The following is an 18,668-nucleotide window of genomic DNA, read 5'->3' on the forward strand; positions in this document are numbered from 1 at the left end:
GGTATAATCGAAATGTACCCATAAAGAATTTTTTCTTTATTTGATTATTTTCTATTTTTTAGGCTGATACATTTTTATTAGATTAATATAATTTAAATCCCACAATTAATTTTAGGATAATATGATAATATGCTAAAATTATAATATTAAGATAATATGCTAATATTATAATATTAAGATAATATAAACTAGGATAATATTATGATAATACTAGAATAATATTAAGATTTAAATATTATTAATTTTAGGATAATATTAGACATTTTTTTAATTAAAAACATCTTGACAATATTTTTGAATCTCAGTCAAAAATTAAAAAATATTAAAGTATTAATCTAAGAGAGGAGGAAAAATTGGACCAACCTCTAAATGGCTCTTAATTAAAAGTTCAAATTTGATTTGTACTATAGTTATAATCAATATTTGCTCAGGCCCAAAGTCCAAGTGAGTTGAATTTAGGTAAAACCCAAAATCATAAATATTAAATATGTATATTTTGGAAATATTAATTATAAATACATATATATATATATAATAAGATATTTGACTTGGTAAATTAGTTTTGAATAAAACTAACAATCAGAGTATGATCAACTAAGTTTGACTTGACATTTTATTTAGGATAAATAAATAATAAAATGAAAATATCTCAACAACTCATCCCACCCTACATGGCCGACCCACTTTAGGATTATTAGGAAATTAGTTTTCTACTTACACTATAAATAAAAATGTTATTTATCCTTAATAAAAGTAAGAGCAAGTCCACAAAAGGTTTTGACTTTCAAAGTACGTTCTTTCATTTTCTGAGAGTTTGAGAAAGAGTAGAAAAGATAGCAAAGCCACCCATAAGGCCAACGGCCACACCAAAGTGAAAAGAGACTTGATTAATAGCTAGCACTCTTGATCATCTCTCTCATATACCTTGCTTGTATCACATTCTTGTGGACTTTTCTTAGAGGCACGACTTTTGTGGTGCTAAAGGTGCATGAATCAGAAAGTAGAAAGAAGCCACCATGGATAAGCATAGCTCCATTGATGAACAAAAAAAGGTATGCCTTTATTAGTTCTGAATTTCATATATGCATGTGATCGTATCCTAATTTATGGGTTTGATAAAAAAAATTTCAATTGTTACTTTCCGTTTCGTTTTCTATAATATATGATATTATGATCATCCCATGCTAATATTTCCAACAAGCGACACATCAACAATTTCCTATTTTTCAAATTTTCTAATTTATCCCAACTTAAAAAATTCACCAAAAATTCATCTGGACTCCGTAAAATCTCTTGGAAAATCCTACGACCTCGTAAGACTAAGTACTATTTATCTAAGGCCTCAAGCAATATTTTTATTTCTAGTGGATATTCTGTTAGTATAAGGGTGGATGTAATATAGTATATGAAAAAGGGTTGTCGTACCCACGAGAATTTTTAATTTAACTCAATAAATTCCTTATTTAGATCAATTAAAATAAAATAAACAATAAATACAACTTGAAAATTAAAAACGACCTTGAGATGATTTTTGATGAGAGCAATTTAAAAATGAAAAACGCAAAGACAATGATTAACAATAGGTAAACAATGAAGATAGAAGATTATGGTTTAACAATCAATTAGAGAGAACTATGGATTTGGAATCAACCACAAGCAATCTAGCTTAGGGTTTAATACATTCAATATATTCTTTTGATATATTCTTTAGATGATAATTCTCGTATCTAAGTTCCTCTTAGACACTTAGACCATAGTTTTTCTTAAGTGCATGATTCTTTTATTCTCAAGCAAAGGTCGTATACTCTATCATACAGTTTATCCTTCTCAGACACAAATTTAACATATAAGATTCATTATGCTCTAGAAAACAAGAGAACCAAGCAAATCATTATTCTTTCTCAAGCAACAATGCAATTACCACACTCAATCACAAGAAGCTAATTCAAATTATATTGCCTCTCAGCCTCAAATTTGACTTCAAATTTACTAGATCCAAAGCCCTAATGTGCACAGTAAAAAAACTTAACAAATAGCAACAATTAAAACAGTGATTAAGCATTTATCTAAAATAAACTAGAAATCCGTCAAATAATATTAAATCATAAACCATCATGCTAGGGCATCATCCTAGCCCTAGAAAAAGAGTTTAGCTCCTCATGTTTTCAAAGAAAACATAATGAAAAATATAGAAAACATGGAAAAACTTATGAACTACGATGATGGATGAAAGAACCCGATGATGGTAGCAACTTCTTGTCTCTTTCACACGTCCAAAAAATCTCCTTTTTAAAGAACACACCCCTCCTTAAATAGGAACAAATCCTACTCTTAGTAGGTGAAACACACTTCCTTGTTTGACTGGGTTTATCCTTATAATGAGTTGTCATTGATAATTTGGCATCCAAAAGCCCAACAAAAGTAGGCTAAGACCTTAGAAAATAAACCTGCATCCTTCTAGATACTTCCCAAATGCACGTGACATCGATCAATTGGGCTCCAAGAATGAAATCTAAAAGGAATAATTCTGCATATTCACACAAAACCTTATGCTTGAACTGTCTGTACTAAAACGACAATAATTTTCTCTAGAAAAATGTAAATGACGAACCGTAAAATTCTACAAAAATCTAACATTTGTATCTTTCCAATGGTATAAGTCTCATCATCCAATGTGCTCCGAGGAAGTGCAGTTTAATCCGAGAAGTTGGCTAATCTGCACATGAATTTCTGCTCCGAAAGTGTCAAATTGCTCTTTTTGCTTTGTTTTCTCTTCTTTGCTCTTCAACCCTATAAAAAACACAAAACTAAGTTAAACTAAACTAAATTCACCTAAAAACATAATAAGAATCCAAAAACAGAAGTATAGAAATGTATGAAATAATGGTCAGATCAATTTCCAAAATTTTAATGAAAATTCAAACTTCCCAAAATTAAATCTCAAAAAATCAAATAATAGTCTAAAAATAATTGTCCAAATTCAGAAATTCATAATTCCTTATCTCGAACTTCGATTTTCACCAACCAAACATCGTTATTCTCAGAAAATTGAGCTCTAAGCTACCAAGGCCTCTCCTTAGTGACTTGGTTTTCAAAAAAATACGTCAACATTGAGGAAAAACCTAATTCCTATTTAAATAAGTTGAAAAATAAATTAACAGGGTTGTAATAAATAAGGACAAATTAGGGTTACAACAGTAGGTCAAGAGATAATTTTGATAGGAGTTTTACCTTTCCAAAATTCATTCCAACAATAAGGAATTAACATTAAAACATGTTTTGGCATGCCTTTGATTACCAGGAAATGGGTGCATGAAGACTTCACTAGTGACGACCTCTTGAAGTTGTTTCTACCCAATTTGCCGCTTGTTTTGCATAGCATTTTGTTGTTACATATATTAAGAAAGTTTGCATTTTATATAGTTGATTACTATAGTAAATTTTTTGAGGAATTATTTTCATGTAGTTGTTATGAGAATTTCAAAATAGTGAAATTCATGTTATTAATAATAATGCTACTCCCTTGGAGCCAGACAGTAAGGGAGGTAAAATCCCTTATAAATCCCCTAGGTTCGGCGTGGATTGCATACCTTTGACTGACACAAAAGATTAGTCTGGTGCACGAAAACAGGTCTAGAACACCCTCGGTTACCAAAAAATAATAATGCTACTCAATAGTGTGAGTCTAGAACCCATTTCACTCATTAATGCCATCTTTAATAGACTGGGAAAAAAAAAATTTCATTATCTCCCTTGCTTTTGTTTTTCCAAAAGAGAGAATTAACACTTGACCCATTTACCAGAAAAGGAATAATATTTCACCCCAATAAACAAGAAAATATGGAGTATAATATTATTTATTTACTTTATTTTATCTATTTGGGGCTAATTCAAGGTAAAAACTAAAAACCAAAAAGCACTGATTTTCTTTTCATTTATTTGAGTAAATATAAGATGCACGCTGAGATTTGAGTCTATAGAAGTATAGAGCAGTTGAGCACTTGAGCTCCTTATTGACCAAAAAAAAGCAGTTGAGCTCTTCTTACATTGACCAGTCTTACACTGAAAAAGACCCAAACGCATAGCAAAAGCAAGAATTAATTAACTGCCTCTGTCGGTCTCAGACTCGGAGAGTCTTCACACCCAAACAACTCGCTCCGCGACACAGTTCACAAGTCTTGTAAGTTGTAACGACTCCGAATCCCTTTTCTGGAATCGTTTTCTCTGTTTTCAAATTACCAAAAACAAAAAACAAAAGGAAATCCGAGACCTCTGGAATCGTTTTCTCTTTTCTTTTTTCTGTTTGCTCATTTTGAGAACTCTGAGACCTTTTTCTGCTTTCATTGTTTTCATAAGCAATCTCAGATGCTGCAATTTCAGAATCAACAAATATGAGAGTGCTCTCCCCAAGTCCCATAGAGCCCAGACACCGCCTCTCTGCTTCAGCAAAGTCAGTCTCTCTCTCTCCCTCTCTCTCATTCACTCACTCTGTATTCTCAAATTTTCAGATTTTTTTTAGTATAACTTGAGTTCATTTTGCTGAGAGTGTTTGATTTAGTTCCATACTTCGTATTACTTCGTATGTAAGACAAGCCTCATGAACGCTCTTAAGCTACAGGATTTAAATCCATCCTATGCATCTCTGATTCTGTTGTTTTATAATTTTAGTGCTCATTTTTGTTGATTTACTGGTTTCCTTGTTGATTATATCTATGGATATGCATACAGATCAAGACTTTTTTAATTGGGGAAATTTTTTCTACTTTGGCACTAAATTTGTATGGATGAATAGTGTGTGTGTGTGTGTGGAGAAGTTTATATTTGTGAGTTTGAACTTGTTTCGATTAAGTGAGGGGTCTTGCTAGTAATTAGGCTACATTTTACACTCTTTGAGATGGGTATGTCAAAATCTTTAGTAACGTGTTCAAATCACGCGGCTTATGCTTGGTGAATACTGTACTCTAGAAGTTGGAAATGCTTTGGAGAGGACCCACTATGCTCTGAATTTAGCTACTGTGTGATGGTCATGGTGCACGAGATTCCAATATCAGATTATTGGGATCTTGGCAAAGTAGTTTTTGAAAATGATCTGAGCACTTTTATTTGTAATGTGTTGAATGGGATATCAAAAATTCATATTTGTGCTGTTTCCACATATCAATCTGCAATGCATTTCCAATGAGCGACTTGATTGCGAAGCATTTGCGTGTCTTTCTGAGTGGAACTTGTTTCCAGTGTCATTCGCATAAATTCTGCTCTATTTAGTTTCTGCCATTCCATTTGTTGCTCTTTGTACTTTCTTTCACTTGTCATGCAGACATGTGCTCATGTAGTTACGAAATCCCTTTTTGTTTCAGTGAAGACACTAACAAAAGAAGGCCCCAGAGAAATAAAGTTCTTAGAGATATTGAAAAGGCCTTCCATGTTCCTGTTCAAGATAGAAACTTAAACTGCAAGCCCACCTTGAAACTTGTGTTGGTCGTTATTATATTGGGGACTTTTGTGACACTCTTCCTCTCTCCAGCTGTTTATAATACAGATCATCGATCCAGTTCCGTATCGCAGTATGTCCTATTAGCTGATCACCTTGCTTTCATTTCTCATTTTATGGTATTAGTGTACTCTTTGGTTGCTTCTTTCTTCAGTCTTTGCTTTTTTTTTTTTTTTTTTTTTTGTCGGATGTTGAGGTTTTCAAAAATTACTTTCTCTCCTCCTGCGAATATATATTGTGTGCAGACCCTCTCTCACTAGAATTGAAAAGGGCCATCTTTGTCAATTAACAGCCAAAAGAGCTTTGTTCTCTCTCTCTCTCTCTCTCTCTCTCTCTCTCTCTCTCTCTCTCTCTCTCTCTCTCTCTCTCTTTCTCTCTCTCTCTTAGCAGTATTTTGAAACAGAAGTTTATTGACTGCAGGCTAACTTCTCAAGATAGATGGACAAGAGAGAGTGCTGCTGCAGATTTACGTTACATATCATCTTTAGACATTAACTGGGACGAGATTTCGGATGCTATTGAGAATCTGACTGACATAAAAGATTATCAGGGAATTGGCCTATTAAACTTTAATGGCAATGAGATTGATCATTGGAAGGAGCTTGTACCAGATGCTGAGCATGTTATTCTACACCTCAACTATGTGTCAGACAACATAACATGGGAATCTCTGTACCCTGAATGGATAGATGAAGAAGAAGAATTTGAGGTTCCTACTTGTCCCTCTCTACCGAAGCTTCAAATTCCTGGAAAACCACGGATTGATCTGGTTGCTGTCAAGCTTCCCTGCAACAAGTCTGGCAGCTGGTCAAGAGATGTGGCTCGTTTGCACTTGCAGCTTGAAGCAGCAAGGCTTGCTGCCTCTTCCAAAGGGTATCACCCAGTGCGTGTGCTTTTAGTGACTGACTGCTTCCCAATCCCAAATTTGTTCACTTGCAAAGAGCTTGTTAGACGTGAAGGGAATGCATGGCTTTATGAACCAAACCTGAATACGTTGAGGGATAAACTACAGCTCCCTGTAGGGTCATGTGAGCTTTCAGTTCCTCTCAAGGCTAAAGGTCAGATTTAAACTAGTGTCTTGTCTTGCTATTATTATTATTATTATTATTATTATTATTATTATTATTATTATTATATATTATAAATCATTGTTGTTCTGCAATGAAAGCTGCTGTTCTACCTCTCTTCCATTAGTCTTTCTTTCTGTTTTTCCTTTTAATTTTCCAAAACTCAGTGTATTTGGAATCCTTTAAGATGTAGAATTCAGTTCATTTGTAAATGAACTCCACATTTTTGTATGTTTGGAATAGCTAGCTATTGTAGAATTCAATTGGAAATTGTTGAAAAATGCTTTGAGTTGTTTGAGTGGATTTTATTACTTTATTTGGATGTGTAAGTAGTGAACCCGCACCATGTCGGGATTACCCCAATGATAATGAATGAAATCAAAAGGTAGTGCTCCCACATCAAATGAAATAATTTTGAAACTTTTTTTTCAAATGAGGGAATTTTTTTTCTAAGGAATTTTATTGATGGTTCCATATCAATTGAAAAATATTATGTATTTGTTTGGGTCAAGACATAGGTGGAGACATCATAATAGCGGAAGGTGTTTTTGAGGATAGTCAAATTTTTGGGTCAAGTACATTGGTCCATACACGTGCATGCTCACAGGTCACAACAATGGTAAATGTGAAATATTTACATATATGTATGGTGTTCCACTTGCTCAATGCAAATACACGATGTGCTTTAATGCCATTGATCGTGTTGACTCACCATGTGGTCAATGTGCTCAACATCTCACAGTTATCCATGACATCCATAACACAACTGAACATCCTATTTATATGTATATGTATGGAGGGAAATTTCCAAGTAAGGATGTCCTTACCTTAAGAAAAGTAAGAACATCCTCTTTGGACTTACAATTCAATGATCGGAACCGTCTATATTTTAGAACATTATTCAAAGATCACCCTTGCAAAAAATCAGCCAGATCGGAAGCTATTTAGCCAGTTTATTATGGCAAACATTATTTCAATTTTTTTTGACAGACTGTATTTGTCTGCACAGTTTAGATGACCAAACAATCACTGATTTGGCTAATTTTTACAGGGATGACCCCTGAGAAGGAACCTAAAAAATGAACGGTTCCGATCATCAAACTGCATTGCTAGGTGTTACACAGAGAAAATGTTCTTACTTGAATGGGCTTGTATGTATGGATGTATATATATATATATATATACACACACACACACACACACACAGAGTCAGGCTGGCAACTTAACAATGTAAATCTGAATCATTGATTAGGTTACATCTTGATTGAATGTGTATTATAGTTTCAGTCTTGTGAGCAAACAAACCCTATAACAAAGATGTACATATTGTATATATGTATAAAATCACAGAATTGATACACCATGTCTGCCATGTGGTACTTCAATGATACATGTTAATGTTGTTGACCACCTGCTCAGTCTTGATATCAGTTGTCAAAAAAATTGTCGAAGGGTTTTTTTAATATAAGTCATGATGCTTATAAATTTTATTGATCTTATAAATGTAATATACTTGATAAGTAATGAACTAAATACTTGTAAACAGAACATTTTTACTCGGAGAGAGCCCATCGAGAAGCATATGCAACAATCCTACACTCTGCACATGTATATGTGTGTGGAGCCATTGCTGCAGCTCAGAGCATCCGTATGGCTGGTTCAACACGAGATCTTGTCATACTTGTTGATGAAACAATCACTGAGTATCATCGAGGAGGATTGGAGGCTGCTGGGTGGAAGATCCACACAATCCAAAGAATCAGGAACCCTAAAGCTGAACCCGAAGCATACAATGAATGGAACTACAGCAAATTCCGTCTGTGGCAGTTGACTGATTATGACAAGATCATTTTCATTGATGCTGACATGCTTATACTTAGAAATATTGATTTCCTGTTTGAGATGCCAGAAATATCAGCCACAGGAAATAATGCTAGTCTGTTCAACTCAGGTGTGATGGTTTTGGAACCATCAAATTGTACATTCCAACTGCTCATGGATCATATTGATGAGATTGTGTCCTACAACGGTGGGGACCAGGGGTATCTGAATGAGATATTCACATGGTGGCACAGGATTCCAAAACACATGAACTTCTTGAAACACTTCTGGGAAGGTGATGAGCCAGAGAAAAAGGAGATGAAAACTCACCTCTTTGAAGCTGATCCTCCAATCCTCTACGTCCTCCATTATCTGGGTAATAAACCATGGCTTTGCTTCCGTGACTATGACTGCAACTGGAATGTCGATTTTTTGCAGGAGTTTGCCAGTGATGTTGCACATAAAAGGTGGTGGAAAGTGCATGATGCTATGCCAGAAAACTTGCAAAATTTTTGTTTGCTTAGGTCCAAGCAGAAGGCAGCACTAGAGTGGGATCGGAGGCAAGCTGAGAAAGCAAATTACACTGATGGTCACTGGAAAATCAAGATTAAAGACAAGCGATTGAAGACATGCTTTGAGGATTTCTGCTTCTGGGAGAGCATGTTATGGCACTGGGGTGAAAAGAATTGGACAGATAACGCTACTGTTACTCCATCACCACCTGTGCTCACTACTGCATCTCTCTAGTCTTCGTGATTTCTTTCTTTCATACTTGCATACTTCATTCCAATAACACAAGTCAACACATATTGCATGCATGCCTACAAATGTGAGAAAGAGAAGTTTATCTCCTTGAAATTTACTTGGTATCTAGCTTAACAACTTCCTTGTAATTCATTTCACACCCATTTTTTCATCAAATTGGCATAGATTTTAGCACTTTCAATGCTTTTTGAGGCTAGATGCCTTGATATCATGATTTCTAGTCATTTTTTTTTTCTTGAAAGGAATGATTTCTAGTCATCTTAAAACCTTTTATTGTGTTGGCTGGTGTTTTGTTCCAAATTTCCATTTCCAGATAGATTTGGTTCCTTTACCAGATGTTTGGCCTGTCTTTTTTACACTCTACTAGGATTTTGAGTACCAGTATAGCAACTATGATCATGATCTGCAAAGTTTTCATAAATTTGTGCACTGCCATTGTCTTGGTCTTTTTGGACTAGGTAATTAACGATTTAATTCGTGAAATTATGTGATGGCAGATAAATACTATCATTGGTGTGCAAGAATATTCTTTAGATCTCCTGCAAGAATACTATCATGCAGGTAATTAGTAGTTGCTGTTTTGAAGCAAATCTTGCATTATGCTTCAGAATAGGTCATAAAGCAAGATATCAAGGCTCAAGCCAAGAGGATTTGAAATCTTATGGTTGTTCCACCAGAGGTTCTAAAAGATGTGATTTCTCTTATGTCAATTCGTTTAATTGAAATTGCAGTTGACTTGATATTTTTGTTATTAGTAACTTCAAGAATGAGTATGAAAGTGGTCACTTTCTTGTGTAGAAAAATGTATAGTAAACACATCAACATGCTATGGCATGATATTATCAGTCGCCGAAATTATCTTTTAATTTTTGTGTTCAATAGTTGATATTAGATGGTCGATATATAACATAAAATGTTTTAGAGAGTTCCCAAATGTAATGAAATCTTTAAGATAAAGCAATGCAGGTTAGGAAGACTCAAATGGTCACTAGTCACTACCATAAAATTTTGGACAAAGCTATTAGCATTCCAGTATATTAAGATAAGCCAAGAATTATCAATATTTGCTAAAATTACTTTTTCTCCATTTTTTCCTATTAAAAAAATTAGAAAATTATTTGTAAATTTCAATTAAATAAGGGCATGTTTACTAACCAGAAATAAGAATAGAAGGTTCATCTCATTCTTGTGTTTACTAATATATGGGAATAATGCTCATTCTTATTCTTATTAACATATTGCGATCATACCAATTCTTTATTCATGTGTTTACTAAAATATTGGGAATCAACATTGATGTAGGGCTTACATGAAATTAGAAATGGAATTCTTGATACTTGGGGAATGCGATTTTTTAGGAGGGTTCGGAATAGAAGAAGGGGAATCATAATGAAAATTTCATGCCAAAAATAACTTCTACATTTTTCTAAAAAACCAAAAATATCCTCTACATATAAAAAAACTTAATTTTATTTTTGTTACATTTGAGGGAATGGAACTCTAGACTTAGCCTAAGGCTAACCCTTATCCCACCCACCTTCACTACTTGGGTTAACTCTAAGGGCTTTTAAAAAAAAATAATTTCAATTGAAGTGATAAAAATAAAATAAAATAAAAAAATAAAAATTGAAACAACTAAAATAAATTAAAAATAAAATAAAATCAGAGCCTAACCCTTATCCCACCCACCTTCACCACTTGGGCTAACTCCAAGAGCTTTTAAAAAAAAAAATTAATTTCAATTGAAGTGATAAAAATAAAATAAATAAATAAACTAAAAATTGAAACAACTAAAATAAATTTAAAAAAAAAAATTAGTTTTTTTTTTTTTTTTTTTTGAAAGTCCAGTTCACACATAAGGCTGATAACCCAGTCCAGTTGTTACAAAAAATCTCAGCCCGATCCACTTTAATAAATGTGCGCGACATGGGACCCGCTGAGCGCTCGACAATGTTCACCGAGCGCTTGGCAATTGCCACTGTAGCTAGTGTGCGACATTAACTATTTGAAGCTGCATAAAAATAATACTTGTTAATATACCTTATGTCTTTTCTTACATAAACATGTCAAAAACTAATAAAATCAACATAAAACACACAATCCAAGCTTATGAAGTCACATCCATCCGTGTTATAGCATAAAAATTACTATCACTAATTGCCACTGTTTGACAGTGAACTTTAAAATCATTATCTGTTTTTTTAAGGGTTTTCAACTGAAAAACCCCTAATATATGCTTTTCTCACTCAAAAATCACCATACGGTGAATTTTCACACTTAAGGACAAAAAAATAGAAAGATGTCAAGCGTTCGGTACTGCACTACAACAACACTTTTTTTGCAGTACAGTTACACATATATCATTTAAAAAACTCGTAATTCTAAATCGTACATCATGAATTCCCAAAAATATACGGAATTATGTCTAAACACACTCAAAAAAGACCCATAAAAAAATGTCAAAAAAAATGTAGAAAATAGGAAAAAAAAAAAATTGCACGGTAGTAACACTTAAACTATTATTGCATTACAGTACCAAATACTCGGTGAATAATGCCGAGTGCTCAACACAGTTTTGCTAAAATGCATACGCGCGTCCGTTAACGTATTTTTAGAGACTTTTGAGTGAAAAATTTTTATATATATGCTCACTTTTGAGTCTTTCTAAAAGTTTTTAGGGGCTTTTCAATGGCTTTCTATTTTTTGAAAAAACTAAACTAGTCTCAAGGCAGGCTTGTTTCTTCACATAAGGAGCTTTTATTATTTTTTCAGCGTTTAAACTTATTTCAATAGTTGAATCGAATTACACAATTTAACGGTTAATTCTATTAATTTTTAATATTTAATTAACTAATAAATCTTTCTTGTTTTTCTATTGAGTAACAATTACAATTTTATATTTGAAGTCTTGAATTTGTTTTTCCTTTAAACTTTTATGTATTCACATATACGGATATACCAAAACATTGTTTGCAAAACTGAAATAACTTTAAGTGTGAACGTGCGCACATGCAAACATTAGTAAGCATTCAAACGCTTGTGGCTGAGCGTTCAAACACTCACAAATGTTAACAAGTACGAATGGCCACACTTAAAGCTGCTTATTAACTTAACTATTATTTTGGAGTAATTAATGGATGTCACTAATTAATAATTCATTGGTAAAAGCGTTGGAACAATATTAGAAAAGCATTCAAAGCTTGCAAAGAGTATGAACACACTTTATTAGCATCCAAATGCTCAACGAAAATTCATTTGGTCACTCAAAACAAGATCAGTGGTTCAATTTTTAAAAAATTAGATTATTTTGTGCGTGATTTCTCTGGTTTAGACTTATCCATCATCCACCATCCTATTTTGCCCTCATTCATTCAACATTTTTTTTGCACCCAAAAAAAAAGGGAAATTAAAGCATGAAAGGAAATATGAAGGTAGACTGGGCCATATCTAGGGCTCACCAAATAGCCCAAGGCCCGAAGCCCACCCGAAGCCCGCCCGGCCCATTGGGCCCGAAGCCCGATTTTGCCCGACATTTGGGCCGGCCCGGCCCGGCCCGAAAATTTCTTGGGTTGGGCTTGGGCCATCCCCTTGAAGCCCACGGCCCGCCCAAAGCCCGGCCCGCTTAGGCCCGCCCAAAGCCCGGCCCGAAGCCCAAAGCCCAAAGCCCGTTTAATATCTTCAATAAAAAAAATATAGGATTTTGGCTATGTTATGAATTGAACTTAAGACCTCATAGAACAAATTTCAACTCTCAACCAACCGAGCTGACTAGTTTATTTGTCTAATTTGTGAATCATAACATATTTAATAGGTTTTTCGTTTGTTTACTCTAATAAATTATTAATATGCTTATTAAGTTATTATATAATTCTATAATATTAGTAAATAGTAATAGTGTAAAGTGTAAACTATACTATGTAATACCATAAATAATAAACTTTGAAAATTATATACAACATTACAAATTTACAACTATAATAAAACATAAATGTATATGTATATATACAACTTTTATAATACAACTATAATTAAAGTTATTAAACCATGATTGTTCATTAATTTAATAATTTGAACCGTTCATTTTATATGTTGATAGTCAAAGATCATCCTTACAAAAAATCGGCCAAATCAGAATTCATTTACCCATTCGATTATCATTAGAAAAACCATGATCATTCATTAATTCGACCATCGTTACGTCACTTTTACATATAAATACACTTGAAGAGTTGAAGAATATAATTCTAATAACTTTCTCGTTGAAACCTTATTGTTTTCATAATTGTGAAGACCACAACGTGATTTCAACAATCTGAGCCGTTCATTTTCTATATTCATAGTCAAAGATCATCCTTACAAAAAATCAGCAAAATCAGAACTCATTTACCCATTCGATTATCATTAGAAAAACCACGATCGTTCATAAGTTGGACCACCATTATCTAATTTCTACATTTCCAATTGAACTAATTTTTTGCAGGGATGATCTTTGAGTGAAAAACTAAAAAATGAACGGTTCGGATCATTGGAAACTTGAAAACACGATCGAGATGTGAGCTTCTACATATAAATACACTTGAAGAGTTGAAGAATATAATTCTAATAACTTTCCGGTTGAAACATTGTCGTTTCCATAATTGTGAAGACCACAACGTGATTTTAACAATCTTAGCCGTTCATTTTTTATGTTAATAGTCAAAGATCATCCTTACAAAAAATTGGCTATATCGGAATTCATCTACCCATTCGATTATCATTAGAAAAACCACAATCGTTCATTAATTCGACCACTGTTATGTCACTTTTACATCTCCGATTAAGCTAATTTTTTGCAAGAATTCTCTTTGAGTGGGGAACTAAAACTTGAATGATTCGGATCGTTGAAAACACGATCGATATGTGAACTTCTACATATAAATACACTTGAAGAGTATAATTCTAATAACTTTCCCGTTGAAACCTTGTTGTTTTCATAATTATGAAGACCACAACGTGATTTCAACAATTTGACCCGTTCATTTTCTATGTTCATAGTCAAAGATCATCCGTACAAAAAATCGGCTAAATCGACATTCATCTACCCATTCGATCATCATTAGAAAAACCACGATCGTTCATTAATTCGACGACTATTATGTCACTTTTACATCTCCGATTAAGCTAATTTTTTGCACGAATTATCTTTGAGTGAGGAACTAAAATTTGAACAGTTCGGATCGTTGACAACACAATTGCATCGTTTGTTTATAAAAATATGTAATAAAATATATAATAAAACATATGTACATTTATGTTTTATTATAGTTGTAATGTTGTATATAATTTTAAAAGTTTATTATTTATGGTATTACACTATTACTAACATAATAGTATTATAGAATAACTTAATAAGCATATTAATAATTTATTGAAGTAAACAAACGAAAGAGCTATTAAATATGTTATGATTCACAAACTTGACAAATAAACTGGTCAGCTCAGTTGGTTGAGAGTTGAAGTTTGTTATGTGAGGTCTCATGTTCAAATCACAACATAGCCAAAATCCTATATTTTTTTTTAACATATATATGTGTCTAAACAGGTTTTGGGCCTATTTGGGCCGCCCGTTTGGGCCTAGCCCGGCCCGACCCTCCAAGCCCGCAAGCCAAAGCCCGATGGGCTGGCCTTGGGCTTGTGTATTAAAGCCCAAGCCCGGCCCGACCCGGCCCGAAAGCCCTATTGGGCTTCTATCATTCAAGCCCGAGCCCGGCCCGAACCCGAAAAATTTGGGCCGGGCTAGCCCGGCCCGGCCCATTGCCGACCCCTAGCCATATCATGGGCCGCAATGACGGCAATTTAGCCACTTTTTTTTTTTTTTTGGACTTTTTAGCATTCACTAACTTGAAATTTGAACTTAATTCCATTTCATCATTTAAAAAATAATTATATCAATTTACTACTTGAATTAAAATTTTATTGCAATATATTATCTTTGGCTAATTTTATCTAAACTTTTGTTAAAAATAAGAGAGTTTTAGTCTTTTTCAAGTTTTTATTATTATAAAAAAATGATTTTTATTTTGACACAATAAAAAATTTATTGGAAAAAACTAAAACACTTTTATTTTTAATAAAAGTTTAGACAAAATGAGAGACATAATATATTGGAATAAATTTTTAATTCAGTTGGTAAATTGACATAATTTATTCTTTAAATGGTAAAGTGAAATTGTGTTCAAAGTTGATGTGGTAAAGTTTAATAAAATCTGTTTTTTTTAGACAAACAATGAGAGATTATCCAAACCCACAATGAAACGACGCCGAATGAGGTTAGCTTTTCCGTCTCGCCACCGTCCACCCTCTCAAACACACTCTCAGAGTCTCAGAGTCTCAGAGTCTCGGTTCGTCGAACTGAAGCTTGATTTTGGGTTTCTCATAGTGACAGGGGATTCAATTCCCAGAAAAAGCAGAGCGCATGGACTTAATCACGGCATTGAATTCGAGAGCCTCTGCAATTTCATTTTCACCATTCATCACTACCAGTACTATTAGCAGTTGTTGTTGTAGCTCCCACTTCCAAAGGCCTTCTCTCTCACCTCACAAGCTCTCTTCCCCATTCTGGGCATACCCATTTCATTTTATTCCAAACAAGTCCCTTACCCTTCACGCCCGCAGTCGAAACTCAGAGCCCGAGCAGCAGCACCCACTTCTCAGACCAGCCATTATTGAAGAAGTCTCTGAGGACGATGATGAAGACGACACCGTTCTGCTTGATGGCTTTGAAGATGGTATTTTATAAATTTACCTATTTCCTCTTTTTCTTTTTTCTTTATTTTTTGATAATATATCTCTGAGTCTGGTTTAATACTTTCTTTGTTTGTTTTGGGTTCTTGAACTTACACTTTCACATGTCTTTGTATGAAGTTACTTATATCATTTTAAATTTTTATGATATTTCTTGAGCTTCTGACATTCTGAAGTAGGAAAAAAAAAAGGTAGCTTCTGAAACTTTGTACCGTGAAACTAATGTATCTTTATAATGGTTTTTTTAAGTGGATGTGTCTAATGTATCTTTGTAATGCTTTTTTTCTGTGTTCATTTGATTATGTCTTGATGGGTAGTTATATAATAGAAGTAACGAGGATGATGTCCATGTTTTATCCTGTTTTAATATTGAAAATCTGGTCACATATGAGTCACGTTTGAGTGAAATTCTTAATCATATAGAGGCATCAGTGGACGATGGCGATGATTATTATGAAGATGAGTCTGCGGTGGAACTCTATGTAAGTTGTGTGTATGAGTTATTGTCATCGTTTTGTAAGTGTAGCGATTGATGCTGACAACCTTTTGCTTCTTTCTGAAGGCTGGAGATGGAGGTGGAGGAGGTGGGATTTCTCTCGCAGAGACATGGTGGGATAAAAAAGCATTAGAAATAGCTGAAGAGGTTGTTTTGTCCTTTGATGGTGACTTGAAAATATATGCCTTTAAAACCTTGCCAAATTTTACCATTCAAGTGCGCATCGAGAAGGTTTCGAATAGGTAAGGATGTAGAAGATTTGTTGATTTACAATTTATCTAACATTAGTATGTGTTATATATTCTATGCTTGCCATGCATAAAAGCATATCTTAAAAATGTTAGATAGCAATCAGTGAATTGATTGATATACATGCTGCTTCTATCAAAATTATGTTTGATGGGTTGGAGGTTACCTTGTGCAAAGAGAAACTCTTTCTTTTATTTGGAAAGTATGTCTTTAGAGTTCTACCTTTTCCTCTATATGTATCTATATTTCCACTCATTTTCTGCTACCATGTTAGGTTAAGCTTAAGCTATGAAAAGACAGGCCTAATAATGAATATCAAGTGGAACTTAACAAATGACACTACCAAAAAGAAACATCAAAACAGGTTTAGTTGCCAATTTAAGTGTTCAACTACCAAGACCCAATTTAATAACCCGTCTAGACAACTCTTAGATTTATGTTTTTTGTTAGTCAAGCTCATTGTTCTCTTGTGTACACAAGAGCTAGTGCTGCCAGTACTGTAAAAAATTAGAAACTTCCCATGCAGCTAGTAAAGAGGGATCACTGAGCCTGTGTAGGCTGTTATCAGAACTGCTTGTGCAATACTAATTATTAATGTGCTAGTGTCAAAGAACCAGTATTGGTTGAATGTGTCGTTGTTACTTCTCATTTGTATTTGTTTTTTCTTTTTCAATTGTAGAAAACCAATCTTTTGGTTAATTAGTTTCTCTCCACATGGATATACTACAGATCTGGCTCCCCAAGTATGGAAGATATTCAAGCGTTTTCTACAATCTATAGAGCACGACTGGATGAAGCAGAGATTGCCAGATCAGTACCTGAGAATTTATGTCTGGAGGTCGGCTATTTTTCTCTCTTCACTCACTAATTACCCTTCCTGTCTTTTATTTGTTTAATTTATCCTTCTTCTGTTTTATGTAATGGGAAAGACTTACCATGATAGAATATCAATGCTCCGTGAAATTTGAGGGGTGGTGCGGTGGGGTGGGGGCAACTGAATCTAGCTGTACCATTGTTGCACAGGTTATGGACAACTTAAAGGTTTGGTATGAACCTTGTATGTAGCTAGGCATAAAACCTTAATTTGAGGCCCGTGGTTGGTTGCTTCAGTTTATAGTGCCAACTAGATTGTTTAGATGCTAAAGCTGTGAAGCTGAAACATAAAAAATGGTACTACCTAATTGTTTGCGATTTTTACCTTGTGGGTCTAAGGAAATCAGTTTACTCTCAGGTGTCATCTCCAGGTGTTGAAAGGGTAGTTCGGATTCCACATGACTTGGATCAGTTCAAAGATCGACCTATGTATGTGAAATATGTCAGTGAGGTAGCTGCCACCGGTTCATTGTCAGAAAGCGATGGTGTTTTCAGGCTTGTTTCTTTTGACATGGAAACAAAATGTTGCATTTGGGGTTTGGCAGATGTGAGGATAAATAGAGAAAAAGCAGGAAAAGGGAGACCACTCAACAAAAAGCAGCGGGAGTGGAGATTGAACACACCCTTTGATTCCTTACGTTTAGTCCGGTTGTATTCTGATATTTGATTTATCACTCTGTAAATCATTTTGGTTTTTTGACCAAGAAATGCATATATAGTGGAGTATATAAATTAAAAAAAAAAAAAAAAAAAAGCAGACGAAAAGATCACTTTCTCAATTCGCCCTCTTCACTTGCCATTCTATTTTTTATTATGAGTTGTAAAGTTCTTCATTTATAGTACATATTTAAATGAATTCTGACTTTTTGCTCTGTATATTAGTTGGATATTAGGACTTGAGTGAGGTGTAGGGAGTCAATTTTTTCAAGCTTTTAATGCCAATGTCTTTTGGTATGTTTTAACCTTGGTTTTGCAACTCTAGTTCCATATAGTATATATATGATACTAGGCTTTAGTTTTTAATGTGTGAATGCTTGTGAAAAATTACCTCTAGAGAGCGGATGAGAGAATATCTTTGTGTGTGAGGAACCTAATCATTATTTATAATATTCTCTTGTGTTTT

At 34.0% G+C, this 18,668-nt stretch overlaps 2 protein-coding genes across 2 annotated transcripts; both read left to right on the forward strand.

The window, feature by feature from the left end:
* The first annotated feature begins 4,186 nt into the window (after positions 1-4,186).
* PGSIP2 (plant glycogenin-like starch initiation protein 2) lies at positions 4,187-10,010 on the forward strand. Its single transcript, XM_086254974.1, has 4 exons — positions 4,187-4,450; positions 5,358-5,564; positions 5,912-6,549; positions 8,105-10,010. Exons 1-4 carry the CDS (start codon positions 4,392-4,394, stop codon positions 9,124-9,126), a joined length of 1,926 nt encoding a protein of 641 aa, XP_086111100.1. The 5' UTR covers positions 4,187-4,391; the 3' UTR covers positions 9,127-10,010.
* A 5,495-nt stretch (positions 10,011-15,505) lies between these two features.
* On the forward strand, positions 15,506-18,466 carry LOC147277844 (uncharacterized). Its single transcript, XM_086254920.1, has 5 exons — positions 15,506-15,911; positions 16,351-16,409; positions 16,490-16,665; positions 17,402-17,510; positions 17,904-18,466. Exons 1-5 carry the CDS (start codon positions 15,599-15,601, stop codon positions 18,210-18,212), a joined length of 966 nt encoding a protein of 321 aa, XP_086111046.1. The 5' UTR covers positions 15,506-15,598; the 3' UTR covers positions 18,213-18,466.
* The last annotated feature ends 202 nt before the right edge of the window (positions 18,467-18,668 follow it).

The sequence above is a fragment of the Dryas octopetala genome, chromosome 8 (assembly GCF_963921425.1).
Source record: "Dryas octopetala chromosome 8, drDryOcto1.1, whole genome shotgun sequence".
Classification (NCBI taxonomy): domain Eukaryota; kingdom Viridiplantae; phylum Streptophyta; class Magnoliopsida; order Rosales; family Rosaceae; genus Dryas; species Dryas octopetala.

What these genes read in the sequence shown, in the direction of transcription:
- PGSIP2 (XM_086254974.1), top strand. Translation starts at nt 4,392, where the DNA reads ATGAGAGTGCTCTCCCCAAGTCCCATAGAGCCCAGACACCGCCTCTCT. An exon ending in CGCCTCTCTGCTTCAGCAAA is followed by an intron (nt 4,451 to 5,357) that starts GTCAGTCTCTCT and finishes TTTTTGTTTCAG; the next exon opens with TGAAGACACTAACAAAAGAA. An exon ending in AGTTCCTCTCAAGGCTAAAG is followed by an intron (nt 6,550 to 8,104) that starts GTCAGATTTAAA and finishes ACTTGTAAACAG; the next exon opens with AACATTTTTACTCGGAGAGA.
- LOC147277844 (XM_086254920.1), top strand. Translation starts at nt 15,599, where the DNA reads ATGGACTTAATCACGGCATTGAATTCGAGAGCCTCTGCAATTTCATTT. An exon ending in GCTTGATGGCTTTGAAGATG is followed by an intron (nt 15,912 to 16,350) that starts GTATTTTATAAA and finishes TTAATCATATAG; the next exon opens with AGGCATCAGTGGACGATGGC. An exon ending in CTGAGAATTTATGTCTGGAG is followed by an intron (nt 17,511 to 17,903) that starts GTCGGCTATTTT and finishes GTTTACTCTCAG; the next exon opens with GTGTCATCTCCAGGTGTTGA.